Source organism: Drosophila gunungcola (genome assembly GCF_025200985.1).
Source record: "Drosophila gunungcola strain Sukarami chromosome 2R unlocalized genomic scaffold, Dgunungcola_SK_2 000079F, whole genome shotgun sequence".
NCBI lineage: Eukaryota > Metazoa > Arthropoda > Insecta > Diptera > Drosophilidae > Drosophila > Drosophila gunungcola.
In genome coordinates, this window is record NW_026453177.1 from 22,088 (window position 1) to 46,833 (window position 24,746).

The 24,746-nt window shown below is 47.1% G+C and overlaps 6 protein-coding genes and 1 long non-coding RNA gene across 13 annotated transcripts; 4 read left to right on the forward strand and 3 right to left on the reverse strand.

The window, feature by feature from the left end:
* Nucleotides 1-187: 187 nt before the first annotated feature.
* Nucleotides 188-14,641, forward strand: LOC128256944 (ubiquitin carboxyl-terminal hydrolase 43). 3 transcript variants are annotated; one of them, XM_052987674.1, is made up of 7 exons: nucleotides 188-1,200; nucleotides 8,897-8,980; nucleotides 10,267-10,509; nucleotides 10,570-10,839; nucleotides 10,921-12,763; nucleotides 12,827-13,593; nucleotides 13,655-14,641. In XM_052987674.1, the coding sequence occupies exons 1-7, from the start codon at nucleotides 646-648 to the stop codon at nucleotides 13,703-13,705; spliced, it is 3,813 nt and encodes a 1,270-aa protein (XP_052843634.1). In that variant the 5' UTR covers nucleotides 188-645; the 3' UTR covers nucleotides 13,706-14,641. The 3 variants fall into 3 exon arrangements, with proteins under 3 accessions (XP_052843634.1, XP_052843635.1, XP_052843637.1); XM_052987675.1 differs by lacking the exon at nucleotides 8,897-8,980 and having other exon boundaries at nucleotides 189-1,200; XM_052987677.1 differs by lacking the exon at nucleotides 8,897-8,980 and having other exon boundaries at nucleotides 189-1,188.
* LOC128256946 (uncharacterized) lies at nucleotides 2,145-3,572 on the reverse strand. Its single transcript, XR_008267822.1, has 2 exons — nucleotides 3,415-3,572; nucleotides 2,145-3,350 (listed from the first exon to the last, which is right to left on the reverse strand). It is a non-coding gene; the product is annotated as an uncharacterized LOC128256946 (long non-coding RNA).
* A 570-nt stretch (nucleotides 14,642-15,211) lies between the features above and the next one.
* On the forward strand, nucleotides 15,212-18,418 carry LOC128256987 (uncharacterized). Its single transcript, XM_052987758.1, has 4 exons — nucleotides 15,212-15,371; nucleotides 16,359-16,663; nucleotides 16,726-17,061; nucleotides 17,535-18,418. The coding sequence occupies exons 1-4, from the start codon at nucleotides 15,351-15,353 to the stop codon at nucleotides 18,163-18,165; spliced, it is 1,293 nt and encodes a 430-aa protein (XP_052843718.1). The 5' UTR covers nucleotides 15,212-15,350; the 3' UTR covers nucleotides 18,166-18,418.
* A 191-nt stretch (nucleotides 18,419-18,609) lies between these two features.
* LOC128256990 (suppressor APC domain-containing protein 2) lies at nucleotides 18,610-20,614 on the forward strand. 3 transcript variants are annotated; one of them, XM_052987768.1, is made up of 3 exons: nucleotides 18,610-18,903; nucleotides 19,238-20,116; nucleotides 20,177-20,614. In XM_052987768.1, exons 2-3 carry the CDS (start codon nucleotides 19,244-19,246, stop codon nucleotides 20,525-20,527), a joined length of 1,224 nt encoding a protein of 407 aa, XP_052843728.1. In that variant the 5' UTR covers nucleotides 18,610-18,903; nucleotides 19,238-19,243; the 3' UTR covers nucleotides 20,528-20,614. The 3 variants fall into 3 exon arrangements, with proteins under 3 accessions (XP_052843728.1, XP_052843727.1, XP_052843726.1); XM_052987767.1 differs by having other exon boundaries at nucleotides 18,611-18,829; XM_052987766.1 differs by lacking the exon at nucleotides 18,610-18,903 and having other exon boundaries at nucleotides 18,911-20,116.
* Nucleotides 20,542-21,137, reverse strand: LOC128256993 (uncharacterized). 2 transcript variants are annotated; one of them, XM_052987773.1, is made up of 2 exons: nucleotides 21,009-21,137; nucleotides 20,542-20,947 (listed from the first exon to the last, which is right to left on the reverse strand). In XM_052987773.1, the coding sequence occupies exon 2, from the start codon at nucleotides 20,945-20,947 to the stop codon at nucleotides 20,585-20,587; it is 363 nt and encodes a 120-aa protein (XP_052843733.1). In that variant the 5' UTR covers nucleotides 21,009-21,137; the 3' UTR covers nucleotides 20,542-20,584. The 2 variants fall into 2 exon arrangements, with proteins under 2 accessions (XP_052843733.1, XP_052843734.1); XM_052987774.1 differs by having other exon boundaries at nucleotides 20,542-20,955; nucleotides 21,009-21,089.
* Nucleotides 21,138-21,218: 81 nt separating this feature from the next.
* On the forward strand, nucleotides 21,219-22,823 carry LOC128256991 (neuralized-like protein 2). Its single transcript, XM_052987769.1, has 3 exons — nucleotides 21,219-21,790; nucleotides 21,851-22,156; nucleotides 22,216-22,823. Exons 1-3 carry the CDS (start codon nucleotides 21,253-21,255, stop codon nucleotides 22,329-22,331), a joined length of 960 nt encoding a protein of 319 aa, XP_052843729.1. The 5' UTR covers nucleotides 21,219-21,252; the 3' UTR covers nucleotides 22,332-22,823.
* On the reverse strand, nucleotides 22,813-24,717 carry LOC128256992 (glutathione S-transferase 1). Of its 2 annotated transcripts, none has more exons than XM_052987772.1 (3): nucleotides 24,585-24,717; nucleotides 23,541-23,645; nucleotides 22,813-23,476 (listed from the first exon to the last, which is right to left on the reverse strand). In XM_052987772.1, the coding sequence occupies exons 2-3, from the start codon at nucleotides 23,633-23,635 to the stop codon at nucleotides 22,900-22,902; spliced, it is 672 nt and encodes a 223-aa protein (XP_052843732.1). In that variant the 5' UTR covers nucleotides 23,636-23,645; nucleotides 24,585-24,717; the 3' UTR covers nucleotides 22,813-22,899. The 2 variants fall into 2 exon arrangements, with proteins under 2 accessions (XP_052843732.1, XP_052843730.1); XM_052987770.1 differs by lacking the exon at nucleotides 24,585-24,717 and adding an exon at nucleotides 24,421-24,553.
* Between the last annotated feature and the right edge of the window lie 29 nt (nucleotides 24,718-24,746).

A 24,746-nucleotide genomic window follows, 5' to 3' on the forward strand; every position in this document is an offset into this window, starting at 1 on the left:
ACATGTTTCAAAACCACTCCTCAGAGGTGCCAACCTTTCCAATAGCCGAGTTACCCCACAGCAAGGCTGCCAACCTTGTACACATCGACGCTCGAGAGCTCTGACGTTGCCACCACTGCCAAATGTCGACACCCGATAACATCGTTGTTTCTCTACCTCAAGTATTTTCAAAAATCCGAAAATGGGCACACTTTATTAGTTATTTTGGATCATCCGAAAACGGGCACACTCTTGTTTCGGTTAATAATACTATCGCCCCATCGCGGCCCCAAAATAAAAAACGGCTCGAACGCGCGACCATCGACCAAATTGGCTGCAGCTAACGCCGCCGAAAAGTGAAAGTATTTGCATACGAAAAGCGACCAAATAGTCGCGGAGTGGGTCAGCGAGCAAGAAGAAGCAGCGGCGCAGAAAGAGGCAGACACAAAAAAAAGGCGAAGCGAAGCGAAAATTAGAAAAAACTGTGCACTAACAGGCCCGCAAAAATCACTGCTAAAAGGTCAATTCACGTGTTAGTTAGTTTAATTAAGTAGTACAGTACGTCCTACGTCCGTGCAATTTATACGTTAAATACATATTTATGTGACCGAAATCGAAATCGGTGTGTTCAGTGTGCCAGAACGAGATAGCGAGACCGAGACCAAGATGGGCACAACAAAGGAGAGAAGAGAGCAGAGCGAGGGCGACGCCGCCACCACCCACTCAACAGCAACAACAACAACAACAGTAGCGGGGGATACTACTACGACAGCTACAACAGCAACCACGACGAATGCCGCCAAAAAGATTCGCCGCGCCTTCTCCATGCCACGCAATCCCTTTCGTTGGTCGCGTAAATTTAAAACGGCAGCAGTTTCCTCGTCGGGAGCGGAAAACGGAAGCGGCAAGGATAACGGTGTAGGAGGACGGGGCGGCGGAGAGGGAGAGCGGCGTGGCAGCCACTCGGCCATCTCGTCCTGCGTGGGCGGTGGGCGGGGCAGGAGCGGCAGTATTGTGTCGCTTAGCAGCTACGAAGCTCCCATTTCAACCAACAACAACATGGCCAACAACAATTACCACACCACCGCCAGCAATGGAAACACCAACAACAGTAGTACCAACACCAACAACCACAAACGGACACGTGCTCTTCGCCGTTCGTCCTTCAGGAAGTTTCTCAACAGGATCGCCCAACATCTGAGCTCAACGGTAAATGCCGTGGTAAGCTATACAAATCCTTTAGGAATACATATGTAGTATATACATTATTATACATTCAAAAAATACTACGTTATGCGCTAGCTAGTCTAAAAAGTAATTAATAAAACAGAAAATTTTATTTTCTAAAAAATTACTAGTAAATTACAATAAATGGTGCCATTAGTTTTAAAACATTTAGAAATTGTCTATTATATTTATATTACGTTTATGAGACACTCAGTCTTGAAAACAAATAACTAAATAAAGCAAAATACTACTCTGTATAAAAGAGGAATGTTATCACTAAATAGAAAATAATACCACTCATCAGACAAGCTTCGCGTAATATATGGGAAATTTTTAAACATTTCATCATCTTTGAATTCTAATAATTGCCGTAAAAGTAGACACATAAGTTGGTAACACTATTAACAATTGATTAATTTATTGTATTTTACTCGTGAATTGGGTTTATATGTTATTTCTGAATCTTGTTAGGAATAAAATTATCATTTTATTATAGACAGTTCATTTGAAATTATTTAAAATAGTAAAATTATGTGTTATAGTAACAGTCTTCGGAAACTTATACTTATCAACCTCCAACCTCCTCTTAAATAGAAAAGTATTGAAACTAACATAGTACAGTGAATCGATTATAAACTAAAGGTGCTAACTATATAAATTTTTCGCACCTAACAAATCCAGTAAAAGAAACACATATAACTTATCACTTTATTAATTCTATGTATAAAATTAAATGTTCAAAAAAAATAAAGATTCTTTTTGCAAGAAACTGGAAAATTATTAGTCCATGATGTGTACTCTAACGAAGTGTGTTTAAGATTAACAAAGGCAATAGTCATTGTGTCTAAATCACTTGCAAATAATATGAATTGTAACACTGAAATGTGTCATTTACAATTGTTTATTTGTGATTAAAGTGTGCGCATAAACGTAGGGTAAACAGTTCTAGTATACCTTTCTTTATTTTCTTTGTTTAGAGTGCAGTTTCTAGCTCCGTTCTTCTCTGTATGGTTAGTATTCCCCATATTCTCTATAATGTATCCCCATATTCCGTACTCCGTGCTTCGTTATGCCCCTTATCAGGGAGCCGTATATTCATGAAAGGCATCGTTTAGTGCGTTATCGACGGCTTTGTTTTGCTCATGTCTTGGGCTGCTCTTTGCTCTTTGTCTTCGTCCGACACATGGCATGGGCATCTGAATCTACATCTGACTTTGTCTCCGATTTGGCACTATGTCTATATATTGACCATATAATGGAGTACATCGAATGGGCACGAATCGCCCTTTGCCACGTTTCTGTTTTCGCTTTCCCAGCGCTATTTGTTTTGCTCCCCGTGTTGCTGAGTCATATTTTGCGTGACCGATGATAAGGGAGACGTTTCAACGAATAACGTATATAACAGTCCGAAAAGCGGCTTATTGGGACTTTGGCTGGCCCTCCTTCAGGGAGTTTCGGTATGGTAATCTATATGGTAGCCCCCGTCTTTGTTCACACATTCCATTCTGCGCCCCGGATAAAAAGCCTTTGTTTACACAACTATAAATACATTGGTATTCCGATTTTTTGAAGTGTATCTCAAATGTTCTATACGCTCTTCAGCGGCAATTTACGATTACCATACGCGAGGACGGCGGCGCATGGAAATTAATTTTATTTTTAAACAATTGCTGTCTCATTATTATCATAATTTTTGTTGTGCTTTCGGGTGGATGGGCGTCGAGGGAGGAGACTGTAACTAGGTGTAGGTAGGCGCCTTTTGTTTCGCAGACAGCAATTGTTCAAACAATTTTTGTGTAAATGTTGCCAACATTTGTTGCTCCGCGCGCTATTATAAACAAACAGGCAAGCAAACACACAGAGAACCCGAAAAACAAGAGTTTTTCAGGTCGTGCGCTGCTGGAGCGAGACAGCAGTTAATGATGGACTGGGGAGAGCCGGGGGTCGGGAACTCTGGGCAACTTGGGGGAACGGGGGAACCCAACTCTCGACAAGGAGGCGCAAGTCGACAAATGTGTGCCACGCTTTTGTCAGAGAAGACAGCACAACAAAGTGGGGAAAGCGACAACTGAGGAGCCGAAGACAAGTGCAGGGCGCAATGACACACCCCGGTAGCCTACAGCCGTTCCCATTCCCACTCCTCTCTAGAAAGCAATAGCACCAGCAACTCGTGGCTTCAGGAATTTAATTTGATCTAATAATACTTACATTGGGCGCCCAGTGTGTGCGTATCAATTTATAAACAGTAGAACTTCAGTGTCTGGAACTTTCTGCCACTTTATGATTAACTCAAGTAAAATACTATTTAATTCCGACAAAAATGTCAAGATGAAAACTTTTTCATTAGCTACTATTTTACTTTTTATACTCTCAACCGATTTCTAGAAAAATATTTGGAGTGCCAAAGAAATCTCTAAAGATCTTGTCTTGTTTTTGGTTTTAGAAATAATTTCGTTTTAAGGATTTGGTCTTGTTGTTATTTCTTTTACCTAAATTTTAAAGTACTTCTATACATTTTTAGTTTAGTTGAGTGTTGAGAATCACTGAGGTAAACATTATTTTTTAAATTGTTTAATAAAATATATTAAATCTCAAACCAAATTTCTTTGTAAAATATGTAATTACTTTGATAATGAACGATCAATAGAGGTTTTACTGTGGCTCTATAAGTTTGTTTGCTATACAAGTTTGATTAATTGTAGAGGGCAAGACCTTACGTACGTAGTGCAGCTGACCTTTTAGCGGTTTGAATTCCAGAACGATAACCGCATACGAAAACAGACTTAAATTCATTCAAAGCAAGGCGGCAATGAGTAGTAAAGTGGGGGAGTTTGGGTAGGGGTTTTTAAGGGGGTAGTGGGGGTGCAAGTGAGGGTGGAGCACGTAAAGCTCAATGAAAACTGCAGTATCTATAATTTCTGTTGTTGCTATTACAGCCATAGCCGTTTGTGATAGGAAAAAGACGGTGAAAACGGGGAAGCTGCACTTACGAGTATGGGAAAGCTCAACTGATTTGCCTGCTGCAAGCTTTAACTGTACCGTTATTGGTGTACACTGTACAGACTTTTGCCAGTTGCAGGTACATTTAGTAGCCCATAGTCTTACTTTTGTCTTTTGGCACCTTTCACCAACAAAGGCCACGAAAAAGCCAAAACATTCGTTGAGCTGAGCAACAAGTACCTATTACCGCTGTTGTTTGTTTGTAAGTATTTTCTTTATGACATTATGTGGCAATTGACCATTGTTGAGTGTAGTTGTTGCGCGATTACCTCATTGTAAACAATTGCCTTGATTTATGAATCATGCCGCTGGCACTTTTGCATCTCGTTTTGCGCATTTCGCATTGATTTTATTCAGAAGCTGAGTTTTAATAGATGCAGAAAAATAAAAGCAAAAAAATAGTGCAAAAGGGGAAAAGCAAAATGAAACGAAATCGCAATGCTGCGAGAACTGCAAGAAAACTAAGAAAAACGGCATCCAACAACACACCAGCAATAATATGGCTTATTAAAGATTGCATGCCAAAAATTGCAAATGCCAATGGGTGGAGAATGAGGGGGGGTTTTGGTGAGACAGGGCGGTGGCATAAAAGGCAGAAGTGACACTCTGTGTGACGATCTAACCAACAAAAAGTCCGCCAAAAACAACACGTGAGGTAGGGCGCACATGCTAACAAATACACAAGGGAAAATAATAATAAATAACATTGTCACTAATTTAAGTTTTTTAATATACAAAATAAATGTATTATTTGCTTATTTTTAAATCCGCAAATCATACAATTTGTTTTTACATTACTATTAAATTGTTTTTCGCAAATTGGGAGAGACCACGTTTTACCAGGACTATCGACTTTATCCATTTAATCTGGAAAAGTGTAAAACGGTTTAGTTTTGAAAGAACAAAACGTATGTAGGTACACACAAACAAGCTAAACTCTAAAAAGTTATACACAAACTCAGGAATACTGTTTTAAAGTAACAAGTTCTTAAAAAAGTAATGCAAATCTGATAACAGGTACATTTTTCTCCCTGTGCCTGCAACAGTTTTGTCTACTTCCGTAAGCTTTAGCTGTAGCCACCTACAAAACCGTGTCTCATGTTGTTGTTGTTGTTGTTGTTGTTGCACTTGTTGATGGCAAGATTAGTACGTAACGCGAGTGCCTACATTACCAGCCGCCGTCTCTGTTTGTCCGCTACTATTTGCTGATTTTCTATGATATATCAAGTGCACGAACAGAGGGAAAATACCCCCCATATATGGCAGGAGAGATGGTTCAGTGGGGGGGGGGGCCTTTCGCATATTACTACTCTTTGTTTTTCGTATTTCCGCCCAGTGGCTCACACGTAACTTTTGCTGTTGTACAACTGTGCGAATTATTGTCTATAGTTGTTTTGTTCGTAGTGCGATTCCTAGTGCTACAGTTGTTGTTGCTTTCGCTGGGGTTGCCTCGCACGTTTTCCCGTCCCTCTCTTCCCCTTTCTCCCTCTCTCTTTCTCTCTCCCTCTCTCGAATTCTGAGTGAATTCGCTTTCAAGGTAAAACCAATTGAGATCAAACTAATTGAAAAAATGTTTTCTGAATTTTTAGCCTTTGCATTTATTTTCGTACTTCCATGGCCCGGCACGTTTATTTTCATAAACAATCATTTTAAAATAACATTTCTATTTTTTTATTCTTTTCAAGGAGCTTTAGTTTCCCCAGTATGCTCATTGCATTGCAAGGGAATGAAGAATTATGTTTTCAGCGCTTAGGCTGTCTAATTGGACGTTACTCTTTTCTGTTTATTTAGTTCCCAGACGGCATCGAGAATTTATCCACGTCATTCGGAGTTAATTACGCACAGCTCAGGTGGCCCCAACAATGATATATGACTATAAAGTCCCATAAAGAGCCCAAATACTGGGGCCTCCCCTTCCGTAATACGACGTTATGTACTACACTATACATATGCGACAGCAGGTCCGTCAAGTGAGAAGTGCAAATTTATCGCTGGTCGTCTGCTGTCAAGCGATTTGCCCTTGCCCGAAAAAGCTACGCTTGGGCCTGGCAAAAATAGTCGGTACAAACCGAATGCTAGATATCAGTTAAAGTTGATAGAAGTCATAGGGGCTGTCTCGTAATAGTGGACAGTGCCGATCACAAGTGTAATGGGAAATGGGTCTAAATGCAGCTGACAAATCATGTTGAATAAGCAATAATAAATGTTTAATTATGGAATAAATTCTGAGTTCAGTGGTTCTTTAACAGATTCATCGAAACACTTAGTTTTATGAAATACCTAAGCTACGTATATGGTTTAATCACTAAACGATCATGACACCAAGTTGAACAAATGTCATTAAATAATGTTAGTTGTGAAGTAGCTATCACCCCAAGAGCATTGTGCACTCGCTCGTTGTGATATTAATCATTAATATTTGGTTTAGCTTCTATAGTTTTTTTTTTTTTTTTTAGAAAAAATCAACTCTCTCGGGTTTTACCTTAGTAATGTTTTTCATTTGAAGTACCCCTGATCTAGTGACTACTATACTTATATCGCGCACTGTATATGTAGATATGGGACCCCTGAGCACTCGTATCTGATAAGCGACGTATACGCAAGGTGGCCTTTGTAGGCGCAACCTTGACAGAGCTTCGCGTTCTCTTCCACGTAATCGAAATGGGCGTGGTGCTAAAAACTGGCATAATATACGGCATCTTATTAATTTACTGGGTGGTAAAAAGAGGGTTTAGGTCTGCCATAGACAGTAACACAATGAATGCTATTTCAAAACCTCTATCTGAAAAACCCGAAATCACAGCCGGGGAAATGTTTCACTTATAATGATTATAATGACATTATACATTAACTATACATTATCGCCATGTCACGTGATCGCTGGCGGGCCGAACTCATCGTTTATAGCGATCCAAAACTCGGAATAGCCGAGAATCGAATGCGATTTCGCGATTAGCCGATTGACGGATGGGTGGCGATAAAGCGGGAAGACATAAAGAAGAGTGGGGGCAGCAACTGGGCTCTAATAATAGTCTGCTCGAGCATTCCATTAATAAAATGCCGTCCAACCGGGAGGAGAACTCGGCTCGGCGGCGGAACTACGATCGCTCTCGATCTCGCCGAGATTCCGCTCTCTGGGGCCCAGCCCAGCCCAAAAGCCAATTTCATTCATGCTCTGGCCAAGATCTCGTAGGCAAAAGCAGCAGCAGCCACATCAACAGCAATTATCTTCAATTATTTACAATTATTTAATAAAAACGCAAACGTAACTGCATAGCCAACAGATATATATCTGCATCTGGAGCGGCTTGTTGTTGGGCTTACGTAAAGACAAGACAAATACTCGAGTGCAGTGCCATATTTATAAGTTATCTGGCTATGCCCCTCTCGTTTTGCTCCCCATTCCCCTTGTCTGTCTTATCACAAGAGCTGTGGCCGCATAAACACACATTCGCTCCGGCGGAATGGAATTTTTGCTGCCTGAAACGGCAAAAAAAAACCAGAAAAAACGAACTAAAAAAAGCAGCAAGAATTCGAGACGCGGGCATAATAACTCGATACATCAAGTTAAACGGAATACGCAAATGTAAACAAAGCCATGGGCTGATGGACTGAGGAGGAACTCGAGGCGGACGACACTTGATATATAAAGAATAACATTTGGGGCCACTTGGCCACTCGACGGCAAACAAAACGAGAAAAATTTGCTTAAATTTATAAATAATAATGACGATGATGATAAAATTGCCGGCGCAAATTGAGACAAGTGGCCAGTGGCTACTTTTATTCTATGCCTCCGCGTTTTTCTGGCTCAATTAACCAGCCAGCCAGGCAGTAGAAATGTAAAAATGGAAGTCGGGCGAATGCGGCGTATGCGCAACGTCTCGAAGTCTGCTGCTCTGTATCTCCAGCTGTGTGAGAAATGGCAACCGCGATTAGGTCAGCGGACTTAAGAACACAGACGGGAATGGCATAAATATATATATATATATATATATATATATATATATATAAATATATATAGAAGAAAATTGGACATGAGTTTGGAAATTCCACTCAATTTATCCATTGAGATGGCCCTTTCTCCACCGTGGAACTGTGGACTCGGCTTACATACAGCCGGCCATTTTAATTGGGTTTGTCTAATGAGCTGAGCTGAGCTTAAATTCGGAAACCTTTCAGCTTAACGCGGCTCCACTAATTATTAAGATAATCCGCTTAGTGGAGGGGAATCCGCCGGGTGCTTCAGTCTTTAAGCTAAAAGCCCTGGGATTGGCAACTCTTAAAGTCGGCCCCGGTTCATGCCCTTTGCAGGGCATCTTTCTTTTGTCCGGGGAGGCACTCGAGCAGCCACTTGGCCGCCGTGCAATGTGGTCACACCCCCGCCCTAGGAAATTTCGAGAACACAATACAAATGGCATTTGTTCGATGCAGTCAACGTCAGTTCAATGTCAATTTGCCAACAAAAGCAACAATTATTCAAAGATGGTGGGGAAGGGGAAAGGAAAGGGGGGTTGCCAATGGTGTCAGTAAGCTTAAACGAATGAGACAACGAAATCCCGGCTAATGTCTTGTGTCTTGGGAACTTTCCTGCTTTCCTGCTGCGTGATGTGGCGGAATATCTGTGTTAACTGTCAACCAATCTCTAACCAATCTCCCCTGCTTCTCCTGGAAATGCCGCATCTTCAAGTCGGAGGAGCACCACTCGCCTGCGAGTCGCATCGCCTTCATTGAAATCGTTCCATTCTACACCGGATGCTGGCGCAGAAAAGAGGTACCAATCTAATCAGGCTATACGCCTGCTCGAAATGTCATGATCACCACCAGCCCTACACCAACGCCCATCCCACACAGAGATTTATTTCCTTTTGGCCAATCTACCATTGGCCGCCGATTTCGTTGCCACTTTAAGTTTTGCGTGGGTTTTGCTTTCTGAAAACGGGTTTTTTGTTCGATTTGCGCTTCTTTGGGTCGCTGTTTATCTCTGTCTCTGTCTCTATTGAATCCATTATCCGCTGGCTTTTTGTTTCATATTTTTGTACAACACACTCGAATGATGACGTTACCAGTCTTACTCATCTTTTGTCCGGCTGTCTGCTTTCGTCAGCGGCAACTCTTGCATTTCCCCGGGAAATCGGGAAACAAACCCACTTAGCATTGACCCCGCAACAGCCGAGTGACCTCCAAGTGCGGCTGCCAATTTCATAATCCACAAAATTTCATTGCTGAACGCAGCAAAAGCCTTTTAAAGGCACTCGGCCACATCGAAAATGCCGCTGCCAAAGAGCCTCAACATCAGCCACAATTCATTCCGTTGGTTTTTCAGAGCTTGTTTATTATATCGTAAATTCATATTCGGCCCCTTTAAGAGGTGTTGCTTCAGTACAAAAAGAAAAGATTTGCTACAAGCGATCACTTAGTTAAAGGCTAGAGATTATCCATCGAAATGCTGAGGCTAGTTATTGTTCGGTTTGGTTTTGCACCGCAAAGATTTCCCCGCGCTGTTGGCTTTTTTTGCTTTGTGGAAAGTTTTTTTCAGTTCTACAATTTATCCAGTCACACCTCCGCACATCCTATTAAAGCAATTTCGATTTCTAGGTGATTAACACCGAAATTTTCCAGACGATTGCGCCCAAACACAAACACACACACACAACCTCTTTGGTTTACCCATCTCCTTAGATCGCATTAAACATGTACTCCTAATTGGTTCATTACATATCATATTTGCATATTAGTAGAGCGAATTCGCGGAAGCCTTTGACTTGCCGAGTGATGATTTAGTTTTATTGAAGAGTATTTACTTATTCGTTTGTGGCTGACAAGCCTTTCTTTTTTCGCCTTGTTTTCTAAATATTTCTTCATTTATCGCAAATTGATGTTGGCGCGCAGCACTAAACAATTTTTAATTGGCAACGAAATTGAAACCCAATCGCCAATTGGCCCCTGGTCCACTCCACTGCACTCCAGTGTGATCTGGAAACGGGTTTTCATTCAGTTGACCAGCCTGCAATTTGTACTCCCCAGCGACTAACACACCGCATTTTCCTCTCTCTCCAGGCGAACAAACATGCTCAGCCATCGGGAATGGCATCCTCAGCGAGCTCGGGAGGAGGAGGAGGAGGAGGACCAGGCGGTGCGGAGCGGGTGCCGCCCATCGGAGGCTATCAGTGGCCGGCGGACCAGACTCCGGGCGTAATGGGACTGAAGAACCACGGCAACACCTGCTTCATGAACGCGGTGCTGCAGTGCCTCAGCCACACGGACATCCTGGCCGAGTACTTTGTGCTGGATCAGTACAAGGTAAATACATACTTTTATTATAGGGTACTCTAATCCTCCAACTTCTTTACCTTACCACAGGCTGACCTTAAGCGGCGCAACAAGATCAACTCGAGGAAGTTCGGCACCAAGGGTGAGCTCACCGAGCAGCTGGCCAACGTGCTGAAGGCGCTGTGGACCTGCAAGAACGAGAGCGACCACAGCACCAGCTTCAAGGCAGTGGTGGATCGATATGGGACGCAGTTCCGCAGCTCCACGCAGCATGACGCCCAGGAGTTCCTGTTCTGGCTGCTGGACAAGGTGCACGAGGACCTGAACACGGCTAGCAAGCGGCGCTACAAGAGCCTCAAGGTGGGGGCAATCTCAAGTTGGCGGCTACCCCGTCCTGGGACGACGCGACTAACTCTTTCTCCTCATTGTTCACCCGCGCAGAACTCGTATGGCCGCTCGGACGAGGTGATCGCCGCCGAAACGCTGGCCAACCACATCCGATGCAACAACAGCTTCGTCCAGGCCGTGTTCCAGGCCCAGTTCCGATCCTCGCTCACCTGCCCGCGCTGCGAGAAGCAGTCCAACACCTTCGACCCCTTCCACTGCATCTCGGTGCAGCTGCCGCAGCTCACCCAGCAGACGATCTTCGTCACGGTGGTCTACATGAAGCAGATGCCCCGCCAGGTTCGGATGGGACTGCGTGTGCCTGCCGGATCCCCAATAGTGGCTCTCCGAGAGCAGCTGCATACGGACACAGGCATCGAGGGATCGCGCATGGTGCTGGTGGACTTGAACGGCGAGGGGTTTTCGCGGGTATTCTACGATACACAGCCGGTGGAGACTCTGGCCAGCATTGAGACCGTCTACTGCATTGAGGTGCCGGAGGCGACGACGCCTGTTCCCAAGGCTGATGCCCCGCCAGAGTCGGGAAATAAGTCCGCTCCTGCGGCAGGTACTTCTGCTCCCGCTACTGCTCCTGCAGCAGCTCAATCGCAGGCCGACATGCTGCTCCTGGTGGCCAACATGTACCGAGCGAAGGATGGCAAGGACATCACCCGCTTTGGAGCGCCCTTCAGCATGAAAGCACCACGCGATTGCTCTTACCAGGATCTGCAGAAACGGATGCTGCGCGAAATGGCGCCACTGCTCAAGCCAGAGGTCTTCTCCTATGCCACGCCGCTATCTGAGATGTTTCGTATACGGCTGCAAGACCCCTCCGCCGACCCGGACACGTATTTGGAGCAGGTGGCGCACCCTCTGCTCACCGAGATGATCGACATGGCGCTGTCCGTGCTGTCCTCCGAGGCTGGACCACAGCACATCAAGCTGCTGCTGGAGTGGAGTTCCCCCGAGGAGCACTTCCTGAACAAGCAGCAGGATTCGGTGGACGAAGTCGTTGTGGAGCACGAGAGCGTGGCGCGGCTAAGTGCCAGCAAGCCCAACGACACCGCCTCCCTCACGCTGGAGCAGTGTTTGGAACACTACACGAAGGCGGAGACTCTGAGTGCCGAGGACGCCTGGCGCTGTCCACACTGCCAGCAGTACCTCCCCGTGGTGAAGACGCTGGGCCTGTGGTCTCTGCCCGACATCCTGGTGGTGCACTTCAAGCGCTTCCGCCAGCACCAGTCAAAGGGACCGCAGGCTGCCAAGCTAACCACCATGGTCAAGTTTCCGCTCACCGCCTTCGACATGTCGCCACACCTGGCACGCGGCGTCCACGAGAGCGCCAGCAGCTCGCTGGGAATGGGCACGGGAATGGGGCTCGGATTGGGCCTGGGTTCAAATCCCTGGAAGCGGGCCCGTTCCGGCGATTCGCGTTCTTCCACGCTCAATTCGCGCTGCGACCCAAAAGACACGCGATACGATCTATACGCCGTGTGCTACCACCAGGGTGACACCCTAGAAACCGGTCACTATACGGCGGCCTGCAAGAACCCGTACGACCGGCAGTGGTACAAGTTTGATGACCAACGCGTGAGCAAGGTGCCTGAGGACGACATCGAGCAGGACATCATCAATAACGAGGCCTACATGTTATTCTACCAGCGACGCAGTGTGGACGCCGGCGAGTGCTCGGGATCCAGTTCGAATTCCGGCGATCACTGGGTATCGCGCATTGCCCCGGCGCCCTCGTCCTCAGCCTCCTCGACTTGTGGAAAAGATAAGGAGCCGGTAAAGTTGGAGGGCTCCAGTGAGTCCACCGAAACTACGGCGGCAGCAGTGGCAGAGAAGGCTCAATCGAAGCCAGTTGACATACCCAAAATTTGCCAGGAGAGGGCGGAGGGTAAGTCAAGCTTAGTGAATATTGAAGAATATATTTTAAACCAATTCAATTCACCACTTTCAGTTAACGAAGAACCCACAGCTGGTGCTCAGGAGAAGCCATCAGCAACACACGAGCTCAACATTGAAGAACTGGCGTTTGCCGATGCCGATCTGGACACCAGTGTAAGTGAGAATAGCAAGACGCAGGCAGCTCTAGCAGCCGAAGATGAACCCGAGCAGAGTGTTGTAGAGGAAGCCACGCCCATATTTGCCATGGATGAAGATTGCTCCGACCTTGTGGAGGAGAAAAATGAGAATCCTGCTAAGAAAGAAGCTGACATCTCTGAAGCCCCTCTAGCTACCGAACCAACCAACGCCGAAGCCAAGGTCAAGACCAACGGCCATGTGAGTTCTTCACCCAGCTCTTCATCCTCGGAAAGTTCGCTCTCGTCACGCTCCTCGCCGAGATCACTGAGTACCTCAGTGACGGCGGCGTCCACTTTGCAGAGCAAGTTCAACGGCCACATGAATGCCGCCCAGCTCTCCTCCAGCTTGCAACTATCCCGGCAGGTGTTGCACAACCACAACTGGCACGGATCCAGGAACAGCGTGTCGGTGGTGGAGAATGCCACCCATCATCACCAACAGCAGCAGGTGGCGGCCAGTCTAAGTTTGCGGCACTCCTTCTCCACCAGCTCCAACTACACGGAGACTCTGTCATCACTGCTGCGGAAGTCGGCCAACACTTGCAGCAAGGACACGCTGCTGTTCATCGACCAGCAGGGTCACCATCACACAGCGGGACTGATTGAAGATGATGATGATTCGTATATGGGCCGGTCCCTATGGGTACGTTAAGATAAAAAATCCAAAAGAACTCGAAGTAATTTCAAACAATCATGTTTTACAGATATCCCCCGTGACGCCACACAAACTCATTACGGTTTCGCCCAAGAATTAAATGCGATATTATGATCCGTACGGGCCATAGATACAAACAGAAATGGAAACCGAAAATGAAAATGAAAACGAAACCGAAACAAGAACATACACAAACGCACTATAGCCATAAGCCTACAGTTTACTTTATATGATATTTCTAAACCGGAGATACCGAGCGACAAGCGAAAAGCATAATGAAGATGTTATACAACTCTGTTTACTTTAAGATATGTACTCATATATACGATAGTTGCAATATTGCATTAAGTTTGAAAAGTTGGATGAAACTTGAATAGGGTCCGTAAGCCTAATTAAGTTTATTTATTCGCTGGCAATTCAAAGCCAATGGTGAGCATTAATTTTCTTTGTATTTTACCGAATTGACATTGATTTGTTTTTAATAATTAACGACTACCAATATTTATTTAGCCAAACAATGAAGTACAATTTGATTTTACTTAGTTTCCCATTTCATCCGTATACCTTCTTCTTGTATAGTTCTCTATCGATTTCTGACGTAACGATGAAGTGCTTGGCATGCCTAAATTTAGTTTTTTTTTACACGAAACCAAGTTTCAAACTACAATCTATGCGTATAGTTATAGATCTAAGAACATGTATTCTCTTTAATTAAGATTACCTTTATTTCTATATCAATCTATTGCTTGTCACTTTTCCACACCCACATACAATTCTGGTACAACTGCATGATTCTTTCGATTTGATGTCGGGGCTAAGTTTTGTGGGGCTTTCATAATGCGGATCTATATACAAACATATATATTACTTTATGAATAATGTATTCTACATGTAGAAGAAAGCATTACACCAAAACATTATATGATAAAAAATGTTTAAGGACTCTACCACATTGTTTTTTGGAGAGAAAGAACTTTATTACGGTGTAAAATGTTCATTGTATTCATAAATAAACGTGAAGTTGTTGGATATGAAATACGATTTTGAAGCAAAATAATAAACTACAAAATTGTCTTGGCTGTCGGCCGTTATGAAAAATTAGGTAGAACCTATGGCCCAAAATAACACATTACCCGGGTCCCCTCATTATTAGCATTCATTTAAATTAAATTTAAATTTTCCATTACAGTTTTTTGCCCAAAACAACTCGAGTAATAAAAAAAATTAGTTTTTGACAAAAAGCCTGATCGTTGTCCAAAAAACAAGGAGTATTTTGGACACAAACATGTCCTCTTAAATTGCAAAGCCATACCTTGCTGAACTACTTATTAAGTACGCTATCGATTTGTATTCACACCTGGATATAAAATAATCATCAATCAATTCAGTGTGCGACTATGTTTGAGAGCACTTGGTATTTGATGATCCTCTTCATCGTTTTAAGCCCGAAAGTATGCAGTTGAGCTTGGAAGCCATATCCGAGCTTGGCTCTCTCGGAATATGCTAAATTCAAGGTAAAGCTTTCTTTCTTTCCACTTTCTCGTACTCTTGCTAGTTGACCGGCGCTTGAAAGCAGCCGGAGGTTCAACGTCTGCAGCGACATGGCCAGCGACTCAGTTCAGTTGCTGCACTTGACGCGTCTGGTTCTGTTTTTCCCCTTTGCGGATCGAAGAAAATAGAGTCGAAGAAGAAGGCCAAGTCCAAGTCCAAGAACCGAGACGAACAGAAAAAGCGATTGAGCGGAGATGGATTATCGCCTAGTGCTGGTATGTCATCATTACGGGTGTGCTAACTGGTAACTTCTTCCGGGGCTGGCGAGTCAAGTCAAGTTCGTTGCACAAGTCTTTTGTTTTGCAATGCGCTAGCATTGGCAAGCTAAGCGATCACGTTTACTGTTACCCAGTCCCAGTCGCAGTCGCTGGGAAGCGCCCGATTCTGGAGCATGCTAATGAATTAAGCTAACTGTGGAGCAGCGTTATGTTCTAACTTCTGACTTTTCTGGCCGGGTGCCGAGCAACTTTCCCGTTAGTGGTCGTGTGGCACGCATATTTGGAACTCACACCGCCAACGAGTTATATTCGTTCTGGCCAGAACAGAAAAGCCACTCTTTCAGTCTTTGGCCTCCGAAAGACGGCCAATTCGGGTCTCCAATCTGCAATTGGGCTACCCATATTTACCTATGCAAATTGGAATGGTTCCGTATTTGTGTTGTGGAACTCTCTCGCAGGGCAAACGAGTTTTTGGCCCATTAGAAGGGAAAAAAACAAAAGAATAAGTTGAACAGAGACTGACCCAATTTCGGATTCAAATTGCGCTGTGAACCGTGTCACGAAAGAGAGAAATTCCACAGCTTCTTGGCACTGCATCCGCCCACCAAAAGCACTGCCACTTGACCTGAATAACTCGACTCTTTACGAGGAACTTTTGGTTTCGTTGGCGATGCGATGCCGATGCCCAAAATTTCAGGGAAAGTTAAGTTCCCCTGAACAATTAAATGGTCAAGTGAGCCGAGCAGAGAGATGCAAAAGTCGCGTCTCGGTTTCAGTTTGTTTATCTACACAGAAACAGAAACTTTCGCGCTTTCGCCAAACAACAAAACACCGAAAAGTGTCTGATCTCGACTCTTTCTCCGGACAATGCCGACCATTCACTGGCCTACCATTCTGTGGGGCCATTAATTTGACTCCAGGCAGTGAAGGCACTATGATTCCACCTCCACAGTGACCGTCTGTTGTCTTTCTGCCCCTTTGTAGAAAATTCTCAGCTTTCTGCTGTTGGCCCAATTGAGTTTCGCGCAGCCGCAGCAGCAGCAGCAGTCGCCATCGGACTACGGCGAGGAGCAGCCACCGGAGGGCTACTACGCCTTCGTGGAGTCCCCCAATGCGGTGCCGCCGAAGGTCAGACTGCCACCCTACACCTTTGTGAATGCGGAGTGCAAGGATGTGGCTGCCGGCAAGAAGTCCGCCGTGTCCGTGCACAATATCTGCGGGGATCTGAACAAGGGTCAGATACCCAAGAATCCGCTGGGACAGAATGTGCTTGGGGAGCCCTATCCCTTGTAAGTAAAGAGTTAAGTACTGGGGAATCCGTAAATCTCCAATGAAGTTATTCTCCCCCCAGTGAGCTGATTCGCAACCAAACGCTAAAGTTCCTTTCGAAGACCCTACCCGTGCTAAAGGCCGACGACACCCTGCCCAAGGTCACCCAAATTATCCGCGACGAGCCCGTGGAGCAGCTGGACAGCAATAACATTGACAGGCCATATCCCGCAGGAGGTTCCACAACCCGCATCCGACGCAGTCTGCCCGAGGGAGTGGAGTCCAACGAGTACAGCTACTTTGATCCCGCCCTGGACGAGGAGGAGCAGCATCAGCATCCGCACCGCGAACGAGATCACCAGCAGCGAAGAGCCGCCGAGGAGAGGAAGCCACGAAAGTTCTGTGATGGCGGTGGAGTGTAAGTAGTTAACTTCAAAAAAATAGAAATGGGTGTAATAGGAATAATACTCTTGGTGTCAATTTAATACTAACGTATAAACCGGTCTTTATAGGATAGTTATTATAAGCACTATCTTAGCTCAAAGACTTTAAGTTAAGAAACTTAGAGTAATGGAAATTCGTCATGATTTTTTTAAATTTCTTGTACTTTTAAAAAAATATATAAACCTATTAAATTATTTACTATAAGTTGGCAAAAAACGAGAACTGAAAGAACTATTAATCAATAATTATCATAAGCACACAATTTAAAAAAAAAAAGTATTCGATGGAATTTAGGTTCACTTTCCATAACATATAAATATTTATATGGGTAAACAACAAAACTGGAATTTGCATAGGTGAAATTTTAGGAAAAAAGGTTCGCGATTGAAAACTATTAGTTCTCTCTTCTCAACCCACTCTATCATAAAATTTAAACTTTTTCCACAGATTCTGCACCTTGTACAGGGCCATCCAGGGCGATACCGGAGGAGCTGCACCTGCCACGCCCACAGCGGAGCGCCGCGAGGAGGTAGGCCCCATCCGGTACGAGGGTCCGCCCACTCCCTGCCCCGCCAAGGTAGAGTACGCCACGCCCGTCTTCGCCAAGAACTACCAGGGCGCCTGGCGGTACGTGGTCCAGATTCCCTACGAGGGCTACTTCACCCAGACGGTAGAGGTGACGCGCTGCATCCAGGCTCGCTGTCACTACCTGGACGGCGGCTGCCTGTCCTCGCCTCGCTGGGTGAGTCTGCTGGTCGCGGAGATCTTCTACCCGAACGCAGAGGACACGGTGCCCACCAGCTCGACCACCACGCAGGCGCCCTCGGTTCAGGACTTCCAGGCCTACCAGCAGTATCTGCAGAAGCGAGCCGGCGTGGCCACCGCCTCCGACGGCACATCTTCCGGAGCATCCGGCTCCGCGGCGCCCTCCGATGCCCACTGCGATGGACACGACGAGCTGGGCTGCTTCCAGGTGCGTCTCTACTATGACTGGTTCCTCATCCCCGGCTCCTGCAAGTGCTGGCGTCCGGACTACTTTGCCAAGTACGTGCGACGGAAGTCGGTGGCCGACTTGTGAGCACTGTGAAAGCTGGACAGGATTCCTCACGTCGAAATCCTTGGAATACGTTTAAGCCCTAGTACTTAATAGAATACAACTTTGAGGTGAACGGCTCATTCTAGTGATCCATCCCAGCTCCATTGGATCACGCAGAGTTTGCAGTTCAGATACATCTACCAGATACATTATTAACCTAGGCGATTAGCTCCCTCTTTCGACTGATTAAGCCAAGCGCATTGCATTTCTACTAATAAATATGTTTCTACCTAAATTGAGAGAGATCTCTATGGGTGTTTGGACCCGCTTTTGGCCTAGGCTGTGTGTGTGTGTGTTTTTGTGTGAATTGGGTTGGCCTCCTGGCGCTCTCCCGCTCTGAAAGATCCACGAAAAACAGAAAAACCACAGAAACCAGTCGCGCAAGTTGCGCATGCGTGCGAGACTGAGACTCAGGCCCCAAAACAAAACCTCTAGTGTGCAGTCAATATAACCAGTTGGTTGGGTTTGGGAGCTTCGTTCGGGGAACCGAGCCAAGCTGCATTACATATACACAGAATAGGTGCAGAGCTTGCGCAGAAGCCTTGACGAACGGCCTCAAAAGCTGCCAGAGAAGCCGCACGGAAGAACTGGATTGCAATTTGATTTCGACTTGGACCTCAGGAGGCAGCGTTTCCGCATAGCTTGAGTAAGTCAGCAAATTGGACGGCAGACTCTTTGTTTATAAACAAAACAAACAATCGAAGTGGATTTACAAACAAGGTTTGGAAACTGCAAAGCAAAGTGGTTTATTCGAAAAGATGTTACACTCTTAACTAAAAACTCCTTTTAAAAAGTTGTATTAAAAAATGTCATTACCATTTGAAATATAAAAACTAAGAATCTGGGTTAAATTAGTTTGGTTCATGGCCTGAGTCTTTCGTTTGGCACCATTCAATTAAATTCTACGAGATTCGAAGCGTGCAAAATCTACACACATTCCATTTTGACTTACCCATGCAAATGAGCTCCCATGAATATTCAGTTATGCATTGGGAGCAAGCGTGGGACGATCCGTAATGCCATCCCACTACTTTTCATTTTGCACCACCCGCAGACGAAGATGCTCCGCCAGAACACCAGCATCAGTCTGCTGAACCTCAGCATTGGCGACGGAGGAGGCGGCAATGGCAATGGCAATACCGGTCAGGCACAGTGCCAATCCCTGGACATGGATGCTCTGCCCAAGCAGTTTGTGCTGTCCATGAAGAAGCTCTTCGACATTCTGGACGACAAGCAGAGCGGCTACGTGCGCTACACGGACATCGAAAAGGGCTGGCAGGACGACGGCTCCAAGGGACTGCCCCGTGGGGTGCTGGACTCACTGCGTCGGGTCACTCCCAGCAGTGGGCTGCTCTCCTTCGAGCGCTTCTGCGCGGGACTAAAGTTGTGCCTGCTCCGAAATCAGCAGCAGGCCCTGGGAGAAGTGAAGATGCGGCCTCGTTCCCAGGCGAACATGGCTCCGGAGATGGACTACAGTTCTCCGGCTCCACCGCCCAAGCCGCCACGTCAGGTGGCCACATCGCCGCCTGCCCTGGGAAAGGTAGACATACGCCATGCCCTGCAAAATTGGCAGCTCAATCTAATGGCGGATGCAGGAAAGACCAAGGCGCCGCAGACAAGGGAGCAGTTTGAGCACCGGGGATCCGCGGATGGCGGCTCCTCCTCAACCTCCGCCTCGGCCACCGATTGGAGCCTGGCCGCCCTTCCCGCCTTGCCCAAGAAGTCGAGCAGCAAGCGCCGGGAGTCGCGAAGGCACACGCTTCAAAATGGGATCGATTACAACATGCTTAAGCGAATGAAGCAGCTGGAGGAGCAACGGGAACTGCTCTTGTTTGGCCTGGATGGCGTGGAGAAGGCGCGCGACTGGTACATGCAGCAAGTGCTTAATGTCCAGGAGCAGATCAAGTATTTCGGTCGCTCGGGAACCAGATTTGTAAGTTTTCGGTCCCAGCCGTTTTTGAATCAAAAGTTAACCTGTTTGGATTGCCCACAGGAGCAGTGGTCTGAGCTGCAGCAGGAGCGACTCAACTTCCAGCGTGGTCGTGTTCTGGAGGCCAATCGCAGTCTCCAGATCCTGGCGGACACCTGGGAGCACGGCGGCTACCCACTGCACATTAACCTGGCCCTGCCGACGGCCGCCGTATCGAAACCCCGACAGATGTCCGATCTTCTAAACCGCGTCCGCGAGAAGCCGCCTCTCCTGTCGGATCTGTACGAGCCACAGCACTCCCATCCGCACCCGCACCCGCAGTTCCTGCGTGCCATGTCCAACTTTGTGCTCAGTCAGCCCTCGCCCGTCAGCCAATCCTCCGCCGGACTTGGTGACGCCGATGTGGTCTACTGAACAACCAAGATAGCTTACTTTGTAAATAGTGTATTATTAAACGACTCAATCTCTAAACTAGAGGGGATTTGGGTAGCGGCGCATGTACTTGTTAAGCTGTTTGTAGTTGAGGTTGCTTCCGGGTTGCACAATGCCCTGATTCACGGTCTTCTTGGCCTCGAACTTGCGGTCCATGTAGCACTTGTAGCAGTTTTGAAACTGGCTGATCTCTTTGTGGCAGTACTTTTCCACGAACTCGTTGTCCTTCAGGCAAGCGAAAAGGACGCCCATCTCCTGAAGGCAGGCCACATCGTTTCCTGAGTCGGCCTTCCCACTCACGGTGTTCTTTAAACGGAGCGGTAGAATTTCCTGGAAGGGCACGTCCTTCTCGCTTTGCGGCGCTCGGCCACGGGCGGCGAACAGGGCACTGGGTACTCGCATCTGGAACACTTTGGATTAGTAACTCCTGCTTTTTCACTCACTATATACAATTTTAGTTTACCTCGTATTTTCCAAAGTCTCCTGGTCGAACAGCTGATTGGGGTTACGTCACGAACGCTGCTCAACACTGGACCAGCGGCATCCTTCGCTGTGAATGGCTTTTCTGCACGCTCTGCCGTTTACCAACCCTAGTCGCCGAACAACAAAATTGAATTGAGGAAATTACAGACAAAAGGTAAATAAGCAACCTGCGGGCACTCCAGGAGAGTCCCTCAAGGATCACCGAACACCAAGCCACCGGCCCCATGAAAGCCGCCGAGGAGCGCCCCCTCTGCGGGCATCCACGAGCAGCTGCAGCCGCAGTCGAGCAAGCCGCCGACCAGGAGGATCTGGATCTGGATCTGCACGGTGACCGGGAACGGGAACGGCCAATGGGGCTGTGGGAGGGCGTCACATCCCTAAGCAGTCGCAAGCGCCAGTTGAGTCGCTTCCACCCCTACCACGGATCCAACATTCAGCTGGGCGACGACGCTACCGTTGCCTACCGGAGAGCAAGCTTTGCCGACGCCCTGACCTTCTCGGAGCGCCCACTGGCCCCCGGCGACATCTTCCTGGTGGAGATCGAAAAGATAGAGCGCGGCTGGTCGGGCCACATGCGCCTGGGACTCACCGAACTGGCGCCCAATGTGATCCGGACGAGCAGCGAGGGATTGCCGCACTTCGCACTGCCCGACCTGGCCAACCTGGGCAACAGCTGGATCTACCCGATATCCAAGTTCGAGATGAACCAGCGCCAGGAGGCCAACGACATCATCGAGCCGGAGACGGACGACGAGCCCCACAGTACGTACTGACTGACTAAATGGAAGTGTTTACTCCACGTAGCCAATTATTCTTTGCCAGGAAACCTTCTGGGCGACGCCACGCACGTGAGGACTCCTCGCGGGCTGTTACCAAAGAGACTTCTGCGCCCGGCGATGGGCAACGGCAACGATTCGGACATCTTGCTCACGGACAGAGGCTCCCGCATCGGGATCATCTACGTGCCCACGGTGCACAGCGCCTCCAAGGGAGAGCTGCACTTCATCATCAACGGTGTGGACCGCGGCCCCGTCTCTCGAGACATTCCGCTTAACAGAGCGCCCCTGTTCGTCGTGATCGACGTCTACGGCACGACCAAGCAGATCAGGATTATCCAGCTGGAGGGCAGTAAGTGGAATCGTTTGCTGGTAGCCTTCTGCAGGTTATTTAAATCTTTGTTCTCGCAGTTTTGTCCCTGCAGAGCGCCTGCCGCAACGTCATCCTGGAGAACTTCACAGAGGACGCGATCACCGAGCTGCCGCTGCCGGAGAGCATCAAAAGATTCCTGCTGCGCCGCGACTAGAGCCTCCGGACCATGAGCTCTATGCAATAGGGCCCAGTGTGTGTGAATGTTAGATGCATGTGTGAGGGAGAGTGCATGAGCCTGGGTCGTGATAGTATGTTTACCCATATATATATTTTATACGCCTGCAGCGCTGCCGTTCATTGACCCCCGACTCCCGGCGGGATTGGGATTGGCATTGGCCGATCCCCGCTAGAAGGCGCTTATATATTTGTACTTTCTGTAGATATATTTTGTAATTTGGTTCGAGTTACCAGTTTAATACACACCTCGCCCTGGACGATCCTATGTTGTGAAACATAATCTTCGCCAGCGTTTGTGTATGTATAGCTCACCGAGCGTTAAATGGAGGTCTTCTGGCCGCCCTGCCTTTTAGCGTTTTGGTCCCGATCCCCAAGGCGATTTCCGTTTCCATTACCTCCTAAGTATATTGTTGCTAAATGTAAGTTAAGTCCACTTAATAAATGATCGATAAAAGATCTTCGAACTATAGACGTTTATTCAAACTGGATATGCAAATAGAGTGTGTGGTTACAGAATAAAAACGGGAGAGATCCGCCCCCGCCGACTACTTGCCGCGGTTCTCCGCCAACTTGGCCTTAAAGATGGCCTTCAGCTCATCGGCTCCATCGCCGTTCACCTCCTGGTAGTAGGGCAACTCTGCCAGGCGCTTCAGCCAGCCGTGCACTTTTGGAAACTTGAACTCATCGATGGGAGCGGCATCGTTGACCGATGCCACAGTGGCCACGGCGCAGAAGTCTGCGATGGTCAGTTCGCTGCCGCACAGGTACTCGTCCTGCTTGAGGAAGCCCTCCAGGATCTCCCAGCACTTCTGGATGTACGCGATCTTGTCGATGGAGCAGTCCGTGGATCCATGGTACAGGATCGGCTCGTAGAGGAACCGCAGGCGGGCGAAGAGGTGGCCAGAGTCCAGATGGAGACGGGCATCCACGTTGGCGCGTTGCACCAGGTCTTTGGGGTACAGCTGCTGCTGCTCCTGGCCGTACTTCTCCACCAGGTAGGCGCATATGGCATGTGAGTCAATGATCGTGGCTTCGCCATCGATCAGCGTCGGGATCGTGTGTTGGGGATTCAGCTTGAGGAATTCCGGCGTCAAATGCTCACCCTTCAGCAGGTTAATTGGCCTGGGTACGGGCGGGCGGAGACACTTGTTAATTGAGTTAAGTGGCGTGGTGTATGGGAACCTACCTTAGTTCAAGGTCGAGTCCGATCGCCTTGGCCGTGAGGAGGACGGCGCGGGATGGGGGGCTCAGTGTGGCGTAAAACAGAGCTGGCTTCGACATGGTGGACTCACTGGATGGGGGGATATCTCGACATTAGTACAGTGAGTCAGGCTTAGAGTTCTTATTATTCCTAAAGTCTATATATGGTATTCCGGATCGAAAGATTTCAGTAGTTCTTATAAAATTATTAATATATACATAGAGAGAATTATAGTGGTATCTATTCTTCGCACACTTGTTTTTAAATGTACAGAACATTTTGTAGATATCAAAACAGTAAATATGGTTTGAATCAACTAATGGAGTTTTTTATGGTTAAGCCTTATTCATCTCAAAAATTATAGTTATCAGATTTGTAGCTGACATTAACAATGTACCCGACACCCCATCCGAGTACTCATAATCGCCTAAAAGTGGGGTTCTTATCGGCAAACTGTGTGAGTCAGTCACTGTCCCAGAGAATCAATGATGTGGGAGTCTTGTGGGGGTAGTCCGGCACATTCTATTTAACGACTCCTGGAGCAACCCTCGCAGTGGGCAGTGTGTCAACAAGCGATCTGATCAGATACCAGAGCTCTGCTAACCGCACTCACACCACCTCAATAACCACCACCCATACCAGTATACCAGTACCGAATCCGTATCGCACCCACAGCAATATCAGATAACCCCCGGATCTGTGGCACGGTAACTGGCGACTTATCAGAGCACTTAGCACGACAACCACACAGCGAAGGAAATTTACTGGGGCTATCGCCGACCCTGTCCCTTCCCATTTAGGCCGCCTTCCCCTTTTTGCTACTGGGAATTAAGTTTACAAAACAAATGTAATTAGCAGCACGCACACACACATGTAGATCGCGCCCCCACTGTTCGAATGCACAGGCAATCGCCGGCGAATTGTTTTTCTAGTCAAATAGCCAATGCAGCAATTTGTGCGCGTGTGTGTGGGTTTGTTTTTTTAAGGGGGCTGATTTTGCGCATTGGTTTGCATACACTCGCAACTCACACTTTTCTATGAACACAAACGTATGTATATACTAGAATGTATAAAGCTGGCAAACGAACGTCTCTTCCGAAGTCCAAACGCGATCTGAATCGCGAACGAGAAACTATATAGAGGCTCCACTAGCTCTGCCATTAGCTCTGCTGAGAACCCATTTGCCTTGGT

What these genes read in the sequence shown, in the direction of transcription:
- LOC128256944 (XM_052987674.1), top strand. Translation starts at nt 646, where the DNA reads ATGGGCACAACAAAGGAGAGAAGAGAGCAGAGCGAGGGCGACGCCGCC. An exon ending in GCTCAACGGTAAATGCCGTG is followed by an intron (nt 1,201 to 8,896) that starts GTAAGCTATACA and finishes CGCATCTTCAAG; the next exon opens with TCGGAGGAGCACCACTCGCC. An exon ending in ATATGGGCCGGTCCCTATGG is followed by an intron (nt 13,594 to 13,654) that starts GTACGTTAAGAT and finishes CATGTTTTACAG; the next exon opens with ATATCCCCCGTGACGCCACA.
- LOC128256987 (XM_052987758.1), top strand. Translation starts at nt 15,351, where the DNA reads ATGGATTATCGCCTAGTGCTG. An exon ending in CTTGGGGAGCCCTATCCCTT is followed by an intron (nt 16,664 to 16,725) that starts GTAAGTAAAGAG and finishes TTCTCCCCCCAG; the next exon opens with TGAGCTGATTCGCAACCAAA. An exon ending in TTCTGTGATGGCGGTGGAGT is followed by an intron (nt 17,062 to 17,534) that starts GTAAGTAGTTAA and finishes CTTTTTCCACAG; the next exon opens with ATTCTGCACCTTGTACAGGG.
- LOC128256993 (XM_052987773.1), bottom strand. Translation starts at nt 20,947, where the DNA reads ATGCGAGTACCCAGTGCCCTGTTCGCCGCCCGTGGCCGAGCGCCGCAA.
- LOC128256991 (XM_052987769.1), top strand. Translation starts at nt 21,253, where the DNA reads ATGAAAGCCGCCGAGGAGCGCCCCCTCTGCGGGCATCCACGAGCAGCT. An exon ending in GACGGACGACGAGCCCCACA is followed by an intron (nt 21,791 to 21,850) that starts GTACGTACTGAC and finishes ATTCTTTGCCAG; the next exon opens with GAAACCTTCTGGGCGACGCC. An exon ending in GATTATCCAGCTGGAGGGCA is followed by an intron (nt 22,157 to 22,215) that starts GTAAGTGGAATC and finishes TTGTTCTCGCAG; the next exon opens with TTTTGTCCCTGCAGAGCGCC.
- LOC128256990 (XM_052987766.1), top strand. Translation starts at nt 19,154, where the DNA reads ATGAATATTCAGTTATGCATTGGGAGCAAGCGTGGGACGATCCGTAAT. An exon ending in GTCGCTCGGGAACCAGATTT is followed by an intron (nt 20,117 to 20,176) that starts GTAAGTTTTCGG and finishes GATTGCCCACAG; the next exon opens with GAGCAGTGGTCTGAGCTGCA.
- LOC128256992 (XM_052987770.1), bottom strand. An exon ending in GGACTCGACCTTGAACTAAG is followed by an intron (nt 23,477 to 23,540) that starts GTAGGTTCCCAT and finishes GCCCGTACCCAG; the next exon opens with GCCAATTAACCTGCTGAAGG.